We start from the raw sequence: 14,061 nt of genomic DNA on the forward strand, positions 1-14,061 counted from the left end.
ACCCATATCCTCTCCATCCTGCCTGTCTGTGAATACAAATCGAAATCCTCTTCCAAACTTTGTTGATGCAGATAAACCGTTTATTTGATTTAAAAGAACAAAACAGAACACAACCATTTAGACAAGATGAAGCAACCCAGTGAATAAATACTGAACATGCTACAGTGAAGTATTTCACCATCATCCTTTGAATGGCAAAGTAAGACTTAGAATTACTTGCAAGTATTTGATTGGAAATAGAAATACACTTCTTACACAAGACACCAAAGTAATTCGTCACATACAAAATTAATTTGTATTAATAAACCAATCTCTGTACATCCAAGAAAAACTTTGATATAACATTCGTTCAGATCAATATATATTTGTACAAAGTATTGTAATGATACAGGGATAGATATATTGTACACTGTCAGATCAGTATTTAACAGCATATATTCTATTATTTTTGGGTTAAATTAGGGTTAATTCTCTGGCAATGTGGTAGTGTGTTACATCTCTTAAAAATAAGAAAAGAAGCAAACAGTTGGTATAAATGAACTGAGATCTCCTTTTCTCCCTATAAATTGCCCAGATCTTCAGTGTTTTAATAAATACAGTATGACAGATATCATGGCAGGCTGATCTTTTTTCATTCCTATATCTCACTCGTGAGCATTTCTGCTAACAGACAGGTTTTCCCTGAAACAACTATTTTATTGCCAAGGCAAGATTTCAAACTACCGACCAAAAACAGCTTAACCTGGAAAATTCAGAGTTATCAATCTTTAAAAAAGAAAAGAACAAGGTCGATTGTAATTGCTGTTTGTAAAGCTCTGAGATCAAGAAATAACTTTTTTTTTTAACCAAAAGACAACTTGAAATTTTGTTTCAGGGTGACAGATCCCATGTTTTTGCAATACAATCAAACAAAGCATTTACAAAACACACACAGAGAGCCACTGACTGTTAACCAAAATGCTTAAATTGTTAAAACCTTTTATCTGACAGTATGTTGTAATATTGCAGTGGGTATTGCAGGAGTTTAGGTTGTGGATTTGCTGGCAGCGGGGACAGAAGGTCCGTCTTCTTCCTCTTCCTCTGAGAAGTGAGGAACTGATTTTTTGGCAACGACATTGTCCAACCTCTGGCCCAATAAATATGGGTTGACACTCTGTGGACACAAGCATAAAACTGTTTGTACACAAACTTATAAACATGTCTATAAGTTGCATGCATCTGATTAAATTAAACAGAAATTCAAAGTGTGACTCTTGGCTTAACTCCCACCAGGGGTTAAACTCAGTGCAGAGTGCTCAGTTTTGTGATTTCTCAGACACAATCCCACACAGGAAAAGCAAAAACACAACCAAGAAATAGTATACCCGTTTTCTTCTCTTTGGTCCACCCTTCAGTTTTTGGTACAAAAGTTCCTTGTTCTGAAAACAAAAGAATAAAAAAAGCAGATTTCAGATCTAAAAATCATGTATTCATTGTTTTACAGCTAGTCCATTTGTTACGCTCAACAAATTGTCTGAATGCTCCTTTTAGGGAATAAAAACAGTGTTCTCAGTGGGTAACTTCCTCAGACCAGACATATCAGAGGACAAACTGAGAAATGGATCCATGCTAATTACAAGAAACTTTTATCTGATCTTTCAAATAACAGAAGTCTTGACTTTTTGTTTCTGCGGTTAGAAATGTAGCAGAACCCCAAAATCTACAAGTATGAGTACTGTTGCAGTGTTGCCATCTCCGATGACAAAAAATGGCTTATATAAGCCTCTTTTGGCAAACAGCTGACACTGATGGCCTTTTTCTGACCTTGGAAAATTGACATGAGCCTCAAATGGTAAAAAAGCAAATATGGTCCAAATACCTAAAATTAATTAGGAGCCATGTTTGGCAGGTAAGATGATGCAGTTGGCAATCTGTAGTCTGTACTTTACCTTAAAGTGGCCCACGTGGTTAATAGTGAATAACACCCAAATATGTGAAGCAATATGGGAAAAGCTGACTGAGAATTCCAGCTGCGCACAAAGAAATGCCAAGCGATGATTCAATCAAGAGGGCTTTCCATTATTTCCAATCTTTGTTATTTTAACGTAACTGTCTGCAGTATCTACCAAAACTAAAACTGGATAAATATTTGATTTTGCAAGTTTGCACCTTACAAAGAAATGAATAGCTTCTCATTTTTATGGTAGTTTGATTTTAATGCATCCAACCTGGCATGTGGAGATGTGGATTGCGATCGATTAATGATTGCTTGAAAACCTCGAGGGGTTTCTCTGTATTGTTGTACCGTCTTGACCTTACAATATAAAGCGCCTTGAGGCAACTGTTGTTGTGATTTGCTCCTGATCATGATGACTCTGGTGTTCCAAATGCACATTTATTTGATCTCCTGCTGAAAAATATTTATGCAGTATTAATACTTTGTTGCTTTACTCTCTTTCATTTCATTATGAGGTGTTCTGGACTTCTTCTGGCTATGCAAATAATCTGAGACTCTGGGTAGTAGAATAAATTAAAATCAATAAATCAAAATAAACCAAGTAATTAGTCTATAATTAAATTAATCGATTCCTGAGGTCCTGTTTTGTACTCACCCACTTTGCCAGGGCAGGGTAATCATGTTCTGGGTCAAACAGGTGCTGGTGTTTTTGAAACTCTCTGCTGAACTCAGCTGTGTCAGGAGCATTTTCCAAACATCCATCTGCTGCTGTGTATGCAATAAATAGGTAGCAGAGAGGGAGTCACTTTTTCTGTTCATTAGGCAAGCCATGTGTGTTCTGGAAAAGGCTAGCAGTGAATCAGAAAGTGATTAATGCACTTATTTATGTCATTACTCTCTTAAAGGCCAAAAAGAAGATAGAAAAACTATGCATATTCTTAAAAACAGCATTAATAGCAACATTTTCCATTAGCCCCATAAAAGGCCTGTGTTGGTTCTGCAGAAATGAGTGTGTTTTTAAAAGTACTGTGCTCAGGGGAAGAATTCCTACCCGTCTTTCCCAGGGGACAAGGGTTTGGTGGGTCTGGGTAGCTGTGGTCATCACTGAAGTCTTTGGGAACATTGTCCCCTGTGAGCTCTGCCACAATGTTGGGGATGTTTCCATAGGGGCCTAGATGCTGCAGTCCCTCATGGGCACCACCTGGTGGGGAAAATAGACACTACAGTCTCCACAAAATCATAAATGCAGCGTTACATGTCTTCCAAGTCCAAATAGCTTTGTTTACCAGGGGGGCAGCACAGAACTGTGGTCCCCCTTCCTTTCATGATCCAAATCTTTCGTGCATTTTTGATTGCTTTTGAATGAATAACTGAGCTGTCATCACGATAGCAGGCAAGGAACTGTTCATATAATGTTGTATTATTAACTCTTGTATTATTCTAGGGTCTATACCTTACAATATAAAGTGCCTTGAGGGAACCGTTGTTGTGATTTGGCACCATATAAATAAAATTGAATTGAACTGAATAAGATTGTTAATAAAAATCTATAATGTGCCTGTAAGTCTGCACAGTTTGAAATCTCCACACATTCTAAAGATCTATTTCTCAACATACGGTAGTCTTTATCACATCATCTTGCTCAGTGTCTGCTACACAGAATGAAGCATACAGGATCAAGATTAGCCTCTTAACCTGCTTGCAGCCTAATACTGTTCTCAGTCTTTTTGGTACTCAACTATATCAGAGGTCAGAGGTCAAGGCAAACCATAATAAATGTGATTATACTGATAACTGTGAGCAATTATAAACATAAAGCAAGTTTACAATTAACCTTATATGATATTATGGCCATTTTTTGTTAGTGTTCTTTTAATGTCATCAGACAGAAAAGACTGATGGTTTTGCAGATTGTTTTTTAATCATGCTAAGTTGTGGTGGGTTATTTCATAGACACAGAGTCACATCTGACACCACTTTACTGTCTTACTATCAGTAGTTGTTTCTTAAACAACTACTGATAGCTAAACCATTCATAGACTCGTCTCTCTTTTTGTTAACAGCTCACTGAGTGCATGTCCTCTCCCTCTCCACTTCTTCCTTCTTGTCCATTAGCTACCACTTTGATAGAATAAATTAGCTGTAGAGTATGGTGTGGACTAAACCACTTGGCTTCATTTGTAAGGGGTGAAAAACTGCAAATAAAAACAAACTTTTAATTTTAGGCTTGCAAGGATCCCTCCTGCCACTTTTCCAACTATGATGGCCCCAATGTTTATATCCGTTGGGTTTAAGTATGCAGTATTTTTCTGGTCTCAAGGAGATATGAAAATCTGTTACCCATTTTACCCATCCATAAGTCAATATTTCAGGTTATCTGAAAATTTCAAGTTTTCCTCAAGTTTTGATTTTATTAGATTTCATCCACAAGATGAAAATTTGAAAATAAATAAATAAATAATAAAATAAAAAATACAGAGTTAAGACAGATGAAGTGGTGGGGAATACTGCTTCCAATATTCTTAAACTAGAAGATCCTTCATAAATCTCTATAACATACCCTGTATGCTCTGAGGCCCAACAATGTTGGTAGCCTGGTGTGCAGGATACTCCACCCTGGGCCGAGCAATGCCCAGCTGCTCCATGACACCGTGCAGGAGGCGCTGGATGTCGGCTTCAGACACCTGGTCAGCCGTACGGGGACTGCGGGCTGGAGCTCTGCCGAGCTGTAGGCACAGCAGGAGGCTGAGTAACGATAACCGCACCGCCGAGCCCATTTTCGTTATCTACAGGGAGAGAGAAACACACACACACACACACACACACACACACACACACACACACACACACACACACACAGTAGCCCACAGATGTTTATTCATGTACAAACACGGATGATTTTCCTGTTATAAACATATACGCAATTATTTGTGGATAAAAAAAGATCCATAATACGACAAAATCGCCTGAATTGAATGTCACTGTGGGTAAAAAACAACAAAAAAAACAAAACAAAAAAAAAGGCATCCTGTGGTCCGTAAAATGAATAAATCTTTGATGCGCCACTCACTCTGTAAACAGAGCCATTAAGGCCGTTGTGAAAAGCCTACAAATAGCTCCCCATCAACCAAAAACGGCTTCACTTATAATGAAACTCAATATCAACATATAATTACATTGATTTTTATTTATTGTTGTTACAAAGGAATCGCGAAGGCTCAAATATCAGATTTCTGCATTTTCCCCTTACCTTGTTTGCGTTTAAGGAGAACCCTGCCTGCTGAGAGAGACCTCCGTCAAGTCGTCCACAAAGAAAACGCACATTTCCGGATCTTCAAAATAAAGCTTTACAAACACGGAGGAACAAAAAGCCAAACACAGATTTTCGTCTAAATTCACTCTGTCCCAAGTGATTCACCAGTGTTCTGCGCATTATTCGTTTATGGGCAGCGTTTGGTGAAAATTTTTTATTTTCCGTCTCGTTTTGTTTTGAAGAGTTGATTTCTGATGTCTTCATACGTGGACATTTTACAACCTTGCATCCGTCTCGTTTCACGGTTCAGATGCAGTTGCCAGGAAACAGCAAATCCACTTTTCCCATTGGCTACTAAAGTGCCATTTACTCTTCGGGAGCTCTACACTGACGCTATAAATCCGAGCCCAAATGCATTTTCCCATTTAGTAGTGGCTACTCTGTTTTCCATGTTCTTGTATTTCACAATAATTTCTCTCTTTTTAACAATAAAGAAAGGAAATGGGACTCCTCAAAACTGGGTTCGGCTATAATACACAGAAAATTTAATAAAATTGACTTTAGGAAAGGAGAGAGACTAAAAATATATCTTTATTTAATGAATAATGTATGGGAAAGCAGTACATACATTGTTCAGTCTCTTGTTACATAAATACAGTAAAAAAAACAAAAAAACCAAAACAAATCATAAAACATAGCTTTTTTCCCCTAAACCACTCTTGTCAACCTGCTGGTTGATCAGAGGTCTTGACTTTAGGGAAACAAGCATGAATTATAGTGACGAGCGTCTTCTCCAAAGCGTGAGCTTTAGTTTTCCTGCAGGAGAGCCATCGACACCTCTGGTGAACCTGGTGATGATCCATATGTAAAGCACAGAGGCACACTGAACAAATACACAGCAGACAGTATGCATTTGGCCAAAGCCGATAAGCACCATGGTTTATTCTACAGTTAACATTTGCTTTACTTGAAGCGGCTCCTTGAAACCAAATGCTGAAACCAAGTAGCATCAACTCTAAGCCTTAGCTCTCTAATTTGTCACTGATGTTAGAGTGAACACTGAAGTTAAATTTATAAACCTTTACCGTTTACCTTTTTAGACCATCTTGCGGCATCTTGTTTAACTTTTTTTCAGCTGCAATGACATCATCCAACAAAGCTGCTGCAGGCCTGAAGCTTTGATCTAGAAACAGTTTTTAGATTAGACTGCACAAATAAAATATTCTCACACATACCAGTCTGATTCTTTCGCCATATAATTACCTGCTGAAGGCATGTAGGTTCTGAACAAAAGGATGTTGGGGAAAGAATCCAGGCCAAGGCTTCTCCTCAGCGTTGGTCTGTCTCCTGATGTGGACCTGTGGCTCTGCTCTGGGGGCCTGAGCTTCGACCCTCCCTGAATCAAGGGCACCGTCTTTACAGAGCGCATTCCTGCATGTGTTTGATCAATTTAAGCTCGAGAACTCAAATAGTAAAAACTGGTTAAACATAATTTGAACAGAGTGATTTACTCAGTAACTTCTGTGGTCTTTTTACCTTTGAAACTGTGCCGCTTTTTACTTCTACTCTTGGAGCCAACATCTTTCACAAAATGGAAGTTCATCAGATATTCCATACTATCAATTACAGTTTTGGGAATCACACCTATTGTCATACAGATTAAAACATTGCATATAAAGCATTGCATATAAAGCCACTGGAAATTCGTTTATCAACACCAAATAACTGGTCTTTTACCAAATAAATGAGGATTTTCAATGAAGGTGTGCAGAACAAGAACTCTGAGCTCAAGCCGTCCTTCAGACATCTCTGTCGTGTTTGGCGGGGGTAATAGACACGGAGCGAAGACTATAGCCAGGTTGGAGCTGGTCATCAAGTTCTCGCTGCATCTGACAGCAGTACATACAGTGAAGAAAAACAATATCAGGTCTCCTGAACTATCGTGATATTTCCATCTGAAGCACACAACCTGGGGCAGAACCAGCTTTGACAGCAACACTTGTTTCCTAGACTAAAAGGACTTTAAATCTGCACTTTTTGTGTATGCGACTATTTTCTGTTAAAGTTTAATTTTTCACACTTTAAAAAAAATATCCTTTCATACCTCTGGGAAACTTTTGCTAAGTAGTCAAACAAGTAATGCAGACAGGAGGCGTTTCTTGCAGGAAGGAGACAGGACAGCAGCTGGAGGGCTGCCATCCTGTCCTGTAGGTTGGGCAGAGACTGAGCTTTGAGCAGAGCTGCATGAAGCTCCGAGGGAAACAGCGGCTCTGGCAGCTCCCTGCAAAACTGTTTGATCAGAGTGGCCACATCATAGGGGAGGGCAGTGGACAGACAACTCTCTCCTCGATTCAGTTTAGCCTAAACCAGACACAACAAGAGCAAATAGGAGTATATCTGCACGTAGTGTTGCTGTAGTAGTTTGTCTAGGTATAACCAGATTAAACTGTTTAATAGATATGATTAACATTAGAAACACCCATCCACAGTTTCAACAAAAACACACCCTTTTTGGAGGATTCGTAAAACTATTTTATTTGACTGGACTTGCACCCTACAAATATGTTTCAACTACTGCAAATGTAGAAGTGTAGGTGACAGGTCAGTAAAGTGACTTAAACCACTAGATGGCACTATTACTCCAGAAAATATTGTGGAACTAAGACTTAAAAAACAAACAAACAGTGAGACTCTTACCCTGAGAGTCTTAATACGAGCAAGACAGCCTGGTTTTCTGAAAAGGCCCACAGTCCCACCACGCTCCAGAAGGAACGAACAGGCGTCCACCAAAAAGCTGGGACACAAATTATTGAGTAAAGCTTTAGAAGTGTTCTTCCCAAGTTATATTTAACGATTTCCCTTTTCCACTCACCAAGGTACAAGCCCAAATTCAGGAATGTAACACCTGGGCATATTTTCCAGAGGAACACCAAAGATCTTTGAACCGCTGATCATCAGTCTCTCCCTTTTCTTCTCAAGACTCTTGACAGAGATCCCATAAAGGACTTGAAGGTGAAACCGAATGACATTGCTGTCTGTAAGCTTCATGATTTGACCGGAAGCAACGCAAAACCCAAGCACATTAACGGCCTTTCACCGTGGTACCACAATCTCTGCAAACTCAGTAATGAGTAAAGGAGGTGGGCTTTATTATTCTAATCCGTATCACCTGCTACACAGGAAGTGAGCGCTGAAGGAAAAGTGATGCATTCAGGAGTGGTGTAAAACGTGCGTCTCTTTAGATTACTATTGAAACAGTTTTACAGTAATTCTTGTTTTCCGGAAGTGGGTGTTTCAGTTTCACAAAATCTTTGCTTCAACAGTATTTCAGCATTATTTCCCCTCATGTACAACAAACATTTGTAAAAGTGCAGAAGACTGTCTCTAAAGTTGTTGCCAAATACTGTTTGAGATCTTTTAGTATTGATCGCAGTGATACTAATAAATGCTAGTGTGAATGCACTTGTTTGAACATACTTGAGTACCAGCTCCCAAATCTAGAACCAATTAAATGCATTTTCACTTCACTGACAACAAACCAGCACTGGGGCCGATAAAGTCATCACCACAAAATTACTGCCTAAATGTTGGAACCACTGACACCAGTGGCTGTGCAAGAAATTTATGATTATTCACAGATGTAGCCTACAAATTCCTCATTCCCAGAATTTTCTTTTGCTGGAAATTATACCACCTTATACTACATAATGTGGGTTTGGCTCTTAAAAGGCCAGTAGCTTAACAGAAGCAGCATACTGATGACGTTGTAGCCAAGATGTTATTTAGTTGGTGGGTTGTGGGAGTGCAACTAACAAAAAAAGTGGTTCTAAAGCATTAATGTTTGTCCTTAAAGGGTTCAAACTCCCACTATTATCTTTCTGAAGTATGCTGTAATTAGACTGAAGCTTTTTTAGTTTTGTTTTTTTCTGATAGCACAAAAGGTAAAGCAGTGTTTCAACTATTCTGTCTTGCATACCAAAATGTATAAAACTCTGTGTAAACCACAGACTGATCAAAACCAGCTTGCTGTCTACAGTGTGTGTAAGACTGCCGTTATTTAGATACTAATTGATAATAAATGCATCAGTTTATCATTTTATTAACTGCAGGGTCTATAAGGAAAGAAAGCAGTCACAGAATAGTGTTGCTGAAGTTTTCAACCCTTTAACTATAGTAGTTGACCATTATTGTTTATTTAGGCAGTTTAACTTTTGAGCTATAGAAAACTGAAAATGCCTTCAAAAGGGCAGTTTGTTAAAATAGTTAAAAGTTTATTTAGTCTTCATTAAAATTGTTGATGTAACCACACTTTTGCTAAAAGTGCACTTTCTTTGAGTATACTGTATATTTGTGTTGCCATTTTTTAAACACACTATTTATTCATCGTATTTGTTTTTCAGAATTATATTTGATATTGTCTGGGGGAAAAGCATGACTCCAACTCTCTGGATTACTGATAAAAGGAACTATATTTATTACAACAGTACATGTATATACAGCAAAAGGAACAGTACAAATACAGAAATAGAAGGAAAGCTTGTGTGGTTGGTTTTGAGATTTTTGGTGATGTCCGAAGATTTAGAAGCACTTCCTGTGGACGATGGAGGGGCCAGCCTCATCGTACTCCTGCTTGCTGATCCACATCTGCTGGAAGGTGGACAGAGAGGCCAGGATGGAGCCACCGATCCAGACGGAGTATTTCCTCTCAGGGGGAGCAATGATCTGGAAGGAGTGGATAGGACAATCAGGAATGAAGTACATATTAGAACATTTTACACCATGCCAAAATTGAATAAAAGGCTTGCTTATTTCTTCTTTGGCAAAATACATTTTAATAACTTTGCACTCCTTGGACTCACTTTGATCTTCATTGTGCTGGGAGCCAGGGCAGTGATTTCTTTCTGCATACGATCAGCAATACCAGGGTACATGGTGGTACCACCAGAGAGCACGTTGTTGGCATACAGGTCCTTACGGATATCAATGTCACACTTCATGATGCTGTTGTAGGCCGTCTCATGAATGCCAGCAGACTCCATACCTGGGAAGAAGTTGTAAAGAGGTAAGTGTTCATGCAGCTAACAGAGGTGGTCGTTGCAATAAATTTAAGATGTAGACAATAAAACAAGAAGAAATTCAGGAGGTAAATGCTACTAGTTACCATTTACACATTTAGTAAGATTCTTTAGTGTCTATGAATTAATAGCATTATAGGTATAAAGGGCTATTAGGAGAGGCTATACTGAACTCAGAACTCCAGTATAGTGTATAATGAATTATATTTATACACAGCCTATATATGGCTTTATTGTGCTTATGGAACATTAGGTCCCATAAGCACAATACACCTAAGCAGGTACTACTATTGCCGGTACTGGTATGAAACCAAAATAAATTTTGTGCCTCTCTGTGTATGTGCGGTGGATCAACTGACCAATAAAAGAAGGCTGGAACAAGGTCTCGGGGCAACGGAAACGCTCGTTTCCGATGGTGATGACCTGACCGTCAGGCAGTTCATAGCTCTTCTCCAGGGAGGAGGACGATGCGGCTGTGGCCATCTCATTCTCAAAGTCCAGAGCCACGTAACACAGTTTCTCCTTGATGTCACGCACAATCTCACGCTCAGCTAAATGGAGGAAATATCACAGTTCAGTCAACCAGGACAAGTATGTTTATACCTAGAACGTTCAGAATTCCGTTTGACAAAGCACGGTCACAGTATGTGCATATTGCCTGTTCAGGAATTTGGAAACTGTAGGTAAGCTCATGTGATTAAAAGGCTAAAAATGTTCAAATAGATCACTGTTTACATTTTTCATTCAAATTCTGTGGGATTGTTTTTGGCTAAAGCTGGTAATTTTCTTACCAGTGGTGACAAAGGAGTAACCACGCTCAGTCAGGATCTTCATCAGGTAGTCAGTCAGGTCTCGACCAGCCAGATCCAGTCGCATGATGGCGTGGGGCAGAGCATAACCCTCATAGATGGGCACATTGTGGGTCACACCATCACCAGAGTCCAGCACAATACCTGTCCAGAGAAGGCAGTAGTTTGTTAGAAGAAAATATGCACAGATTGATATAGTTTAACTTACATGCAACATTGCAGAGAAGAGGGCTCACCAGTGGTACGGCCGGAGGCATAGAGGGACAGCACAGCCTGAATGGCCACATACATTGCTGGGACGTTGAAGGTCTCAAACATGATCTGGGTCATCTTTTCTCTGTTGGCTTTGGGATTGAGGGGGGCCTCTGTCAGCAGGGTGGGATGCTCCTCTGGGGCCACACGGAGCTCGTTGTAGAAGGTGTGGTGCCAGATCTGTAAATCCAGGACAAGAATGATGTTTGTTGACAAAAATAACATTTCAGTTTTCCCACATCTTTATATCTTTCTAACCTTCTCCATGTCGTCCCAGTTGGTGATGATGCCGTGCTCGATTGGGTACTTCAGAGTCAGGATACCCCTCTTGCTCTGGGCCTCGTCTCCCACATAGCTGTCCTTCTGACCCATACCTACCATCACACCCTGAGAATGAATAAAACAAACAAACTCAAGCTCAAGACTTAAAAACAGACATCCTGTGACAGGGCAACAAATATGTAATCTCCCAGAAACTTGGGGCCCTTTCTGTATTCCAACCTGGTGACGAGGACGTCCAACAATGGATGGGAAGACAGCACGGGGAGCATCATCACCGGCAAACCCAGCCTTGACCAGGCCAGAACCGTTGTCACACACCAAGGCGGTGGTCTCGTCGTCGTCACACATGTTTGGTCTGTACTGGGCTGGCTTTCTATATGACACAAAAGATAGAAACTAATCAGAATATTAGGTTGGTATATTTGCAGAAATGTTTAAATGTATGTTATTTCCATTTAAAGAAGCAGAAGTTCACATGAAGAAACAAAGCTGTGCAATTCTATGAAACAATGTAGCACTATGTTCAGTATGAAGACACTTTTGAGTAGTCTAATCTCTCTGAGCCTTACAGCTGCTTGAAAAGCCAAAACAGGACCACCACCACACACTCATGGGTCTATTTTCAGCCTCTGGACTCTTGTAAACCCCCCTCTGCCCCCACAACCCCTTCTTAGTATTTCATCATTAAGCCAGAGCCAGTTAACAGCTGAGGCAGTGTGACTTTTGACAAGTGGCAGTGGAGGCCTGGCTCTCCTCTCAGCTGTCGCCACATAGTAGTCTCCTCTGTTTGGATGGAGACCATGTGCTTGGAGTCTTCCAGGCTCTCAGGCCTTAGCCTGCATCCCAAGTGCCAGCATCCCCTCTTTGAAGAGTCTTACCGCTGTCCTATTCTGTCTAATATGTCCTATAGTAGGCCACAACGCTGTAAACCTTAGAGACTGCTGTCTGTAGCTGTGAATATGACCAAGTTACAAAAACTTGATTTTGAGAAACATAAAACTTGAATTTAAAGGTATATTTTAACAATTATTATGTTCAGTAAATTAGTCTAATTATCAGTTTAGTTCAAGTAACATAACAGTTACATAAAAATCTGTAAAAAATCTTTATCCGTTGCTTTCCATACTACACAGCCCGACATTTAAATATAACCTAGAAATGCGGGAAATGACCTTTTTCAGAATGCTCTTTAACGTGTGCTAAAAACAGTAAAAACAGTAAAGCATCAGTGAGGAAGTCTTTTTAAGAAAAAATAATGAACTGATAATTTTCCTTATGTTGAGTCTAACCTGAGCTGGTGTTGTTTGCCTGCTTCTCTGAGTCAAACATCACATATATCCTCCACCCTAAGTCTTGATGGCATCTGACTTACCCTTATATACCGCAGCAGCCCTTAAACTATTCAGCACACACAACTTATCCTTTTACCACTCTTCAACAAAACAATAAAACATCTGCTTAGGCAAGAAACAGCTTCTAGCTGTAATAAATACAGTATATCCATGTACTGGCTGTAATATACAGCAGCACTATCTGGTCATCCTCACTGACCCCTATGCTCCAAAAAGCAGCATCTGAAACACAGCAATGATCCAGCAAAAGGACTCACCAACTTGTAACCACAAGACTGGAGTTTCCACCGGGACAAAGGGGCAAGGGTGCAAGGGGTTCCTTAAATATGCCTCGGCGTCCTGGAGCTGGGGGCCGGTGGGCGGGCTCAAGGGTTCACACAAGCCCAAATTAAGTGTTGCTCAGCAAAATAGTCCATTAAAGTGGATCCTGTGTCAGGAAATACCACCAATCTATAGAGATGCTGCCCTGGACATTGAATGCCATAGATAGAAGTAAGAAAGAAAAAGCAGCAAGTGGGAATTTTTTTAAGGATAGATGATCACATATTTAAGTATTTAAAAGGTACATGTAGGTTAAATGTGATAAATGACAGTGCATATGGATCTTCTACATGATTAAGGATTTTAATGTTATATGCATGGCAGTATTATTAAAACCAATATTATTTGTACATGAAAATAGTGAATTTAGTTGTATTTTAGCTGTCAAATTATTTTTGTGGATTCTTTATAAATATAAAAGCTGAGCTTGTCGTACTCCCATCAGGGAAAAACAATCAGCTGCAAAACCATCAGTAAATAGTTTGTAATGCAGATTTATGCATAGCAACATATTTCTCCCATTCATAGTTTGTCGAGCTGCCATTCAGATCCCTAGGGATGTGTTAATATGACTAAGCTCAAACAGGGTCCTGGGGATGTGGGTGATTAGATGGTGTGACAGTAATACGAGATCTTGCCTGAGCAGTCTGGTTAAGGAGTCGTCTAAGGGGGACCTGCCTGGGAGAGTTTGCCAACGTCGTTTGTAAAGAGTGAAGGGGGCCAAAAAATTCCAGACAGCTGAGAGGCAATCATGTAAGGGGGCAAATGGAGGGAGCTAAAG

General features: G+C 39.8%; 3 protein-coding genes across 6 annotated transcripts; all 3 read right to left on the reverse strand.

Annotated features, from left to right (window-relative positions):
* Positions 1–55: 55 nt before the first annotated feature.
* LOC134642842 (neuroendocrine protein 7B2) lies at positions 56–5,256 on the reverse strand. The gene is made up of 6 exons (XM_063494835.1): positions 5,187–5,256; positions 4,497–4,722; positions 2,988–3,137; positions 2,592–2,704; positions 1,365–1,418; positions 56–1,153 (listed from the first exon to the last, which is right to left on the reverse strand). Exons 2-6 carry the CDS (start codon positions 4,711–4,713, stop codon positions 1,025–1,027), a joined length of 663 nt encoding a protein of 220 aa, XP_063350905.1. The 5' UTR covers positions 4,714–4,722; positions 5,187–5,256; the 3' UTR covers positions 56–1,024.
* Positions 5,257–5,833: 577 nt separating this feature from the next.
* On the reverse strand, positions 5,834–8,281 carry LOC134642841 (inactive Rho GTPase-activating protein 11B-like). 4 transcript variants are annotated; one of them, XM_063494833.1, is made up of 8 exons: positions 8,062–8,281; positions 7,887–7,983; positions 7,294–7,550; positions 6,927–7,078; positions 6,726–6,770; positions 6,453–6,620; positions 6,282–6,372; positions 5,834–6,037 (listed from the first exon to the last, which is right to left on the reverse strand). In XM_063494833.1, the coding sequence occupies exons 1-8, from the start codon at positions 8,235–8,237 to the stop codon at positions 5,962–5,964; spliced, it is 1,062 nt and encodes a 353-aa protein (XP_063350903.1). In that variant the 5' UTR covers positions 8,238–8,281; the 3' UTR covers positions 5,834–5,961. The 4 variants fall into 4 exon arrangements, 2 of the variants coding, with proteins under 2 accessions (XP_063350903.1, XP_063350902.1); XM_063494832.1 differs by having other exon boundaries at positions 6,726–6,833; XR_010096328.1 differs by having other exon boundaries at positions 5,938–6,037; positions 6,453–6,585.
* Positions 8,282–9,678: 1,397 nt separating this feature from the next.
* actc1a (actin alpha cardiac muscle 1a) lies at positions 9,679–13,250 on the reverse strand. The gene is made up of 8 exons (XM_063495025.1): positions 13,217–13,250; positions 11,827–11,980; positions 11,584–11,712; positions 11,310–11,505; positions 11,056–11,217; positions 10,624–10,815; positions 10,049–10,230; positions 9,679–9,911 (listed from the first exon to the last, which is right to left on the reverse strand). Exons 2-8 carry the CDS (start codon positions 11,953–11,955, stop codon positions 9,768–9,770), a joined length of 1,134 nt encoding a protein of 377 aa, XP_063351095.1. The 5' UTR covers positions 11,956–11,980; positions 13,217–13,250; the 3' UTR covers positions 9,679–9,767.
* Positions 13,251–14,061: the final 811 nt, after the last annotated feature.

The sequence above is a fragment of the Pelmatolapia mariae genome, linkage group LG15, assembly GCF_036321145.2.
Source record: "Pelmatolapia mariae isolate MD_Pm_ZW linkage group LG15, Pm_UMD_F_2, whole genome shotgun sequence".
In the NCBI taxonomy this organism is placed as follows: domain Eukaryota; kingdom Metazoa; phylum Chordata; class Actinopteri; order Cichliformes; family Cichlidae; genus Pelmatolapia; species Pelmatolapia mariae.